At 33.1% G+C, this 9,579-nt stretch overlaps 1 protein-coding gene across 1 annotated transcript in view; it reads left to right on the plus strand.

Moving 5' to 3' along the window:
* The window catches only part of kto (mediator complex subunit kohtalo), a 76,613-nt gene that overhangs the window by 31,824 nt on the left and 35,210 nt on the right, over positions 1–9,579 (plus strand). The window contains exon 6 of the mRNA XM_017620948.1: positions 6,608–6,809. Within this exon, the coding sequence (XP_017476437.1) occupies positions 6,608–6,809 (202 nt within the window). The remainder of the gene's footprint in view (positions 1–6,607; positions 6,810–9,579) is intronic.

A 9,579-nucleotide genomic window follows, 5' to 3' on the forward strand; every position in this document is an offset into this window, starting at 1 on the left:
CACATGATGAAAAATTTACAAGATGTTTTCTCAACTTGCAGAAAATATAATTTAAAGCTGCATCCCGATAAATGTTTATTTTTTAGTCAAGAAGTTACCTATATGGGACACCAGTGCACAAGTAAAGGAATCCTACCAGATCCAAATAAATTCGAAATTGTTCAAAATTATCCACCACCCCAAAATGCGGAAGAAGTCAAACGATTCGTTGCATTCTGTAATTATTACCGAAGATTCGTACCTAATTTCGCAGAACATTCAAGAATTTTAACTAGACTTTGCAAGAAGAATGTTCCCTACGATTGGACAGAAGAATGCCAAAATGCTTTTGAATATTTGAAGAAGGCATTAATTAGTCCAAATATTTTACAATATCCAGATTTCAGTAAAGAATTTTGTATAACAACAGATGCTAGTGGTTATGCTTGTGGTGCAGTTCTTAGTCAGGAACATGAAGGAAAACATTTACCAATTGCCTATGCCTCCAGATCATTCACAAAAGGTGAAATTAATAAAGCAACAATAGAAAAAGAATTAGCCGCAATTCATTGTGCCATAACTTATTTCAGACCATACGTTTATGGCAGATAATTTTTAATTAAAACGGACCATCGACCTTTAACATACCTTTTCTCGATGAAGAGCCCCTCATCAAAATTAACAAGAGTTAGATTAGATTTGGAAGAATATGACTTTGAAGTGGAGTACATAGCAGGAAAAGAAAATTATGTAGCAGACGCACTATCCCGAATCAATATTACAAACCTTAAAGAAATGTCAGTGGAAGCAAGCAAAATACTAAAAGTTACCACAAGATCAGAAATTAGAAAACCAGCCAGTAATAATAATAGCAAAAAAGAAATTAAAAGTTACAAAGAGAACCCTATTATATATGAAGCGCTAAATAAATTTGAAGTAAAGGGACATGTCGAGCTCGTTTTCAATCCTCCGAAATTATATTTCAAAAAAGGAAAGAAAATTTGTAGCAATTTTGATACAAGCAACCTAATTGTTGAGGATAAGATTGACTTAGGACAATTCTTTACCAGGCTCGAAAGAGAAGCCGGCAATTTAGGACTTGTACAAGTACAGTTGTCCTTAGGGGACAAATTGTTTAAAAAGAATTATACTGCAGTAGGCAAATTTATNTCTTAGGGGACAGATTGTTTAAATATAATTATACTCGAGTAGGCAAATTTATAGAAGTAGGTACCAAGGTTCTCAAAAATTAAACAATTGCATTACCCCCGAAATTATGCATGTGACAAATGTCGACAAAATTAAAGAAATTATGCATAAATATCATGACGATCCTGTTTTTGGTGGCCACCCAGGAATAAATCGCATGGCAAACAAGATCAAACAGAAGTTCAGCTGGAAAAACATGAAAAATGACATAAGAAAATACGTAAAAAATTGCATCCATTGTAAAACAAATAAAATTTATAGACATATCAAGGAACCAATGACAATAACGGAGACACCTCCGAAGGCCTTTGATATTGTACAAATCGATACAATCGGACCATTACCGAAATCGATACACGGAAATGAATACGCTGTTACTATTATATGCGACTTAACTAAATACCTAGTTACAGTTACTGATTGGGATGAGTAGGTCAGATATTTTTCGTATTGCTACAATACCACATCATCCACAGTTCACGGCTATTGCCCTTTTGAATTAGTTTTTGGAAAAACACCCCTGACTTACGAATTTTTAAAAGAAAGTGTCATTAGCCCAGTATATAACCATGAGGCGTATGACACAGAAATTAAATATAGGCTACAAATAGCACAACAAAGAGCTAAGAAGTTAGTACAAGAAACCAAGGAAAAACAAAAAATCAATTATGATATAAATAGCCACAGTAAGGAAATAAATATAGGAGATTTAGTATTAGTTAAAGATGAAGCAGGTCATAAGTTAGATAGTAAGTATAAAGGACCCTATAGAGTAAAGAACATTGATAAAAATAACAATTTTACTGTAGTTCATCATAGAATAGAAAGTAGCGATAGAAAAAATAAAGATAAGGAAATAATAGTTCACAAGAATAGGCTTAAATTACTATGACTTTAAATCAATAATATCAAACACTTAAATAAACAAAAAAATTCCAATTTACTTATAATTCTTACTAAGTACTCACAACAAANTAGCACTATAGATACAAGCAACCTAATTGTTGAGGATAAGATTGACTTAGGACAATTCTTTACCAGGCTTGCAAAACAAGCCGGCAATCTAGGACTTGTAAAGATACAGTTGTCCTTAGGGGACAGATTGTTTAAATATAATTATACTCGAGTAGGCAAATTTATAGAAGTAGGTACCAAGGTTCTCAAAAATTAAACAATTGCATTACCCCCGAAATTATGCATGTGACAAATGTCGACAAAATTAAAGAAATTATGCATAAATATCATGACGATCCTGTTTTTGGTGGCCACCCAGGAATAAATCGCATGGCAAACAAGATCAAACAGAAGTTCAGCTGGAAAAACATGAAAAATGACATAAGAAAATACGTAAAAAATTGCATCCATTGTAAAACAAATAAAATTTATAGACATATCAAGGAACCAATGACAATAACGGAGACACCTCCGAAGGCCTTTGATATTGTACAAATCGATACAATCGGACCATTACCGAAATCGATACACGGAAATGAATACGCTGTTACTATTATATGCGACTTAACTAAATACCTAGTTACAGTTACTGATTGGGATGAGTAGGTCAGATATTTTTCGTATTGCTACAATACCACATCATCCACAGTTCACGGCTATTGCCCTTTTGAATTAGTTTTTGGAAAAACACCCCTGACTTACGAATTTTTAAAAGAAAGTGTCATTAGCCCAGTATATAACCATGAGGCGTATGACAAAGAAATTAAATATAGGCTACAAATAGCACAACAAAGAGCTAAGAAGTTAGTACAAGAAACCAAGGAAAAACAAAAAATCAATTATGATATAAATAGCCACAGTAAGGAAATAAATATAGGAGATTTAGTATTAGTTAAAGATGAAGCAGGTCATAAGTTAGATAGTAAGTATAAAGGACCCTATAGAGTAAAGAACATTGATAAAAATAACAATTTTACTGTAGTTCATCATAGAATAGAAAGTAGCGATAGAAAAAATAAAGATAAGGAAATAATAGTTCACAAGAATAGGCTTAAATTACTATGACTTTAAATCAATAATATCAAACACTTAAATAAACAAAAAAATTCCAATTTACTTATAATTCTTACTAAGTACTCACAACAAAAAAAATTTATTTAATTTTTAAAAAATGTAAAGAATGAAAAAACAAAGTCAGCATAATAGGTACATATATAAACCAACAAAATTTTTTTGCGACATCAAGTTACCATTATGTCATAACTTAGAAAGACAATTGAAATTCAGTAAAGAATAGCCATGGATCATTGGTGCACAAATTATCCATGGCCATTCTCAAAAAATGGGAGGTGTAACATGCATTTGAAATCCGTTTCACTTTCACTACATCCAATTGTCCAATATATACACACATGCAGAAAGAATTCAATTCTGTCTGACCTCAGAAACCAACAAAACGAATTATTAATTATTAATTACTTTACACCAACACTGTGGGGAACTAATCAAAATAGCCTAGTGTATTTCACAAATATTCAAATACATAATCCACCAACCCATAATTTTATATATCCATTACAAGATAATTTGTCATCAGTCTGAAATAAAATATTATAAACCGGAAGGGTAAAATAGTATTGTGTTATTAATTCAAAAATACAAATTTTCATTTCACTGACGAAGGGGGGATCTATCCTCCCAAATCCCTCCCCCCCCCTGGCTACGCCTCTGCCACTGACATGTACTTAACAAGGATTCGAAGTTTGCCAACTTCGAATTCTTTCTATAAAAATTAGCTACATAAAAAAAATAAAAGTTCAGTTAATTTTTTCGGTATTCGAAATAGTAAAAAATGGGGCAATTGTGAAAAATCACCAAAAGACCAAAAACCAGAAATCGAGGAAAATTAACATAAAATTGTAAAAATTTAATGGAATTAATTGATTGCTTTATACTAAAATTCTTTTGTGACATTTTTTATTACTTTTAAAAGTTGAGCGCGCCTGCCCATCAGCACAACCGACTTCAATTCTAATATACAAAGGAGTACCGTTAATGTTTTCATGATCCAATGATCCGATCTAAACCAAATTGCGGGACGATCCTTAAGGTACCTTCATTCCGACAAAAAAAAGTTTTGAAATCGGTTCACGCGGTCCAAAGTTATGCGGTGGCATACATAAAAGAAGAAAAAATACTCCGAAGAATTGATAATTTCCCCTTTATTGAAGGCGGTTAAAAATATTTGAGTTCTTTTTTAATTATATTCAACAATTTTTATTGATCTTTTTGATTTTATGTAAATAAAATGCAATTTATGAAACTCCAAATTTTTTTTGTATTACATACCTAGTGTACATAAAACTTGCATAAATGTATTTTAAAAAGCGTATTATCTGAAGCAGTATTTTCTGATAATATCTATATATTTAGAAGTATTAAATTGACCTGGGTGCGCCCCTGATCACCTTAATCGAAGAACTTTTGAAACGATTACCTAGTCAATTAAATACTTTTAAAACAATCTTTGATTTTGTCACCAGAAAANTAAATTGTCCTGGGTGCGCCCCTGATCACCTTAATCGAAGAACTTTTGAAACGATTACCTAGTCAATTAAATACTTTTAAAACAATCTTTGATTTTGTCACCAGAAAAGTGTTTAAATCACAAGAGTGCGAGTTGCAGGGACCTGCCAATTCACTATTTGAATTTGAAGGAAAGNTTAAATACTTTTAAAACAATCTTTGATTTTGTCACCAGAAAAGTGTTTAAATCACAAGAGTGCGAGTTGCAGGGACCTGCCAATTCACTATTTGAATTTGAAGGAAAGGGGAGCAGCGGAAACTGAATATTTAAATCTTTTAACTTTCCCATGGAATATTTAACTTTTTTTCAGAACGGCATTCCATCCAACTCTGAAGAATTTTGGATAATTGCTTACGGAGTGAAAACCGCAACAGGCAATAAAATGTATGGAAATATAAATAAAGAAGGGTTCATTGCCGCACTCAAATGCTTTTGTTGAGTGCGTTTTGTCGTAATGAATTCAACAAAATCTAAGATTCGAAATAGGGTGAGGTTGGAAAGCCTTAATTCAATAGTTCGAATCAAATGTTATATGAAGGCTAATAGTTTCTGCACAACAACACAAATGTAAATGGAGCAGACACTATAGGTGATGAAGAAATTGTGTAAATAGCTGATCTCGCGTTATTCAGCTCTTCATTGAAATACACAAACAAATCTTTGCTTAAAAGTAAATCACGACAAAAACACCACAACCTATTACCTCATTGTTAAATAACGACGAATCGAACTAGCTTTGAAGTGGAGTTTAGTATCAGCAGATGTTGAGATGAGCTTTAGTTCCTTCAAATCAATGCTTCGCGATAATGGCATGAGGCTATGGCCTAAATGCACTTAGTGGCATTGTGCTACTATGATAGCAAAGCCGAGTAATCATAGTCAACTTATGTACAGCGGTCGAAAAAAATTATAGCCGCGCCAAATTTTGAAAAGTTTTCAATTATTATTTTTGTTATTTAATTTTGGTTAGTTTTTTTATAAAAATATAGTTAATTCTTTAACAACATCCGTGTAAATACAAGTTTAAAGGTACATAGTGTCACACGATTGGGAATTTGCCCAAAATTTGGTGCAAAACGTATCCCAATTGTGGGAATACCCAAATATTTTTCTTTATCCCAATCACGAAAAATAATTTGTTCAAATTTTTCAATAGAAGATCTCTGTATTGTACCAATTTGTCGTCCCAATTTTTTTTTTTGATATATTGTACCGTTAGCCCAATATAAAAATGTACAAATCTGTACAAATGTACCAATCCAGTGACACTGTCTTAAAACTTTGTGCAATATTAAAAAAAAACAAATTTTCGTAAAAATGTCGAGCTTTTTTAATTAGATTTCCTAGAAAGATTCTAAGTATGCAGTTTTGTAGCCCATTCAATTCTAGTAGAACAAGTTTCAAATGGCTAACAGCGGTTGATTTTTTAGGATTAAAAAAAGCACAAAGTTGGAAACTTGGATTTACACGGGTTTTGTTAAAGAATGAACTATATTTTTATAAACAAAATAATCAAAATTAAATAACAACAAAAATAATAAGTTAGAACTAAGCAAAACCTGATTCGGCTATAATTTTTTGACCACTATGTATTTTTGTATATATTCAGTTGGACATGCCAAATGAACATAAAGCTATGTATGTAACAAAATTAAAAAAATAAATGCATTTTTCTGCGTTTTTTCAAATCTTATTTTGTTTTTTTCTAGTTTTTACGGGCTTAAAATCCTAACGCTGATAACAACATTTAATAATATTAATACTTAATAATAACAGTATTACCAATATTTATTAGTTATAATAATATTCAATAACATTTAGGTATAAATAAAAAATAAAAATAATAATAATAATAAATAGTTGTTATTACATTTCCAGAGAGCTTTTTACAACGGTTGTTGATATGCTAGCTACACTTGTTCACTCCACTTTAATAACAGAGTGCCAATCTGAACGGGACGAAAATAAAAAATTGTATCTCAATCTAATGAAGAAGTTAAAAAAAGAAATTGGGGAAAAAAACAATGCTTCAATAAGGGTTATCCGTCAACTATTGCCACTTTACAAGCAAACAACCGAGGTACGTTATCTAATCGGAGTTTTGTTAACTATATGTAAATAATATTCCATTTAATAGCCCAGAAAAAATTATGCAGGCCTTGTGAAACTAGTACTTACTTGTTTTTGTTGTTGTGCTATTACTACTCTCACTACATCCAAAATTCTTGGTTAATATTGTTTTGAAGGTATTTAGAAAAAAGGATAATATCGACTGCTATGGTTAAAATTCAAAAAGATATTGTACATNTTCTGCCATGAAAAACAGCTTCTCATAAAAATACAATCGCCGTTCGGAGTCGGCGTAAAACTGTAGGTCCCTCCGCTTTGTGTTACAATATCAAGGCGCACGCCGCAAGTTTGAGGAGAAGCTCGGCCAAACACTAACATATGTGTAAGCGCCAATCTATTATTATTATTATTATTATTATGGTTAAAATTCAAAAAGATATTGTACAGATCGCACGTTTAATAATATAACGAGGTATTCCAAAATTTAAATTTTGTGAGAAAACGCAATCAAAGTTTTATCAATTCATGCAGTTGGTATACAAAAAGACAGATGGAAAGACACATATTTTCGCCATATTTGGGAACTATGGTTATCTGTTAAACTGAACATATTCTACTTATCAAGCTTATTATATGCATAATGAAATCTCCCAAAACGTAAATTTTTAGTTACATCTCTATATCAGTGGTGCACACGGGAGTCTCCGGGATCTACTCGGCTTTCAAATACAAGTCGTGTGTGCGCAGCTAACGAGCTGTTGCGACCAGTGTTGCCGCGCCGTCTCAAGAAAACTTATCACTAAACAAGCCAAAAATTTATCCAAATGTATCCCGTTTTCTTTTTTACGTATATATATCATATTTGTAAGAAAACCAAACATTTTCAAGAAAAAGACATAATTTTACCCATCCTAAGGACTTGGGATATACAGATGCGTGCAACTAATTAACAACGACATGTCCCTAAGAGATTTATGACCTCTTATGTAGAATATNGTTGCCGCGCCGTCTCAAGAAAACTTATCACTAAACAAGCCAAAAATTTATCCAAATGTATCCCGTTTTCTTTTTTACGTATATATATCATATTTGTAAGAAAACCAAAAATTTTCAAGAAAAATACATAATTTTACCCATCATAAGGACTTGGGATATACAGATGCGTGCAACTAATTAACAACGACATGTCCCTGAGAGATTTATGACCTCTTATTTAGAATACTCAACAACTAAAATGGAAATTTTTACCAAAATATCCTTTTTGGAAAGTATACTTAGATTTAGCTGTCAAAAAATGTCAATAAAGTTCCGTTATTCTGAAATACTTGCAATTTTTATGCAAACTCGACTAAAGGTATCGTGCATTTAATTAGCAACGCAAGTAAAATTCTTAAACATTTTTGCGAATTAATTGATTTACGGTAAGAGTCTTTTTATATTTTTACTAAAATTGTTTATTTGCAATGAACTTAATAGTTTTAGTTGAAAATAAAATGGGTAAGCGCAAATCGTGTAGCGAGGAAACTAGGGCTATTATCGTGCACATGCGTCAGGATGGGAAATCTTACGGTGACATTGCAAACACCCTAAAAATTTCAAAACGGATGGCTTTCAATGCAGTCCAACATTTCAACAAAAAAAAAAAACACAGTGAAAGTCCCACGGAAGAAGAGGCNATTTTTGCGAATTAATTGATTTACGGTAAGAGTCTTTTTATATTTTTACTAAAATTGTTTATTTGCAATGAACTTAATAGTTTTAGTTGAAAATAAAATGGGTAATCGCAAATCTAAGCGGAAACTAGGGCTATTATCGTGCACATGCGTCAGGATGGGAAATCTTACGGTGACATTGCAAACACCCTAAAAATTTCAAAACGGATGGCTTTCAATGCAGTCCAACATTTCAACAAAAATAAAACCACAATGAAAGTCCCACGGAAGAAGAGGCCACAAAAAACGACTGAGCGGGAGGACGAGTTGATTGTGCGCGAGTCGAAAAAGGATCCCCACAAGACGGCGAATCAAATACGAGTTGCAGTTTTCGGAGAAAATGATAGAGCGCCAGCTGTGGATACCATAAAAAGACGATTAAGCGAAGCAGGACTCTTTGGAAGAGTTTCCAGGAAAAAGCCGTTACTTTCCGAACGCAATCGAAGAAATCGATTCGAGTTTGCCAGAAAATACCGTCACTGGACCGCAAACGAGTGGATAAGGGTACAATTTTCGGACGAGACGAAAATAAATAGAGTTTCTTCNAGGACGAGTTGATTGTGCGCGAGTCGAAAAAGGATCCCCACAAGACGGCGAATCAAATACGAGTTGCAGTTTTCGGAGAAAATGATAGAGCGCCAGCTGTGGATACCATAAAAAGACGATTACGCGAAGCAGGACTCTTTGGAAGAGTTGCCAGGAAAAAGCCNTCAGACGGGAAAAGCTATGTCCGCAGACCAAAATGCAAGGAGCTGGACCCTAGATATACTAAATCAACATTAAAACATGGTGGCGGCAACATAATGATTTGGGGTGCCATGTCGTGGCGTGGTGTTGGTCCTATTTACAAAATAGATGGACGCATGGACCAGTTCAAGTACAGAACAATCATGGACAACGTGATGTTACCATATGCTGATGCCAACATGCCCATTACGTGGATATATCAACAGGATAATGATCCTAAACATACTGCGCGGGCTACAAAGCAATGGTTTCAAGACAAAATGGTGACCCTTCTAGATTGGCCTTCGTGTAGTCCGGACCTGAACCCTATTGAAAACCTTT

Source organism: Rhagoletis zephyria, unplaced genomic scaffold, assembly GCF_001687245.7.
Source record: "Rhagoletis zephyria isolate East Lansing unplaced genomic scaffold, Rhagoletis_zephyria_1.1 Rzeph_scaffold_02304, whole genome shotgun sequence".
Classification (NCBI taxonomy): Eukaryota; Metazoa; Arthropoda; class Insecta; order Diptera; family Tephritidae; genus Rhagoletis; species Rhagoletis zephyria.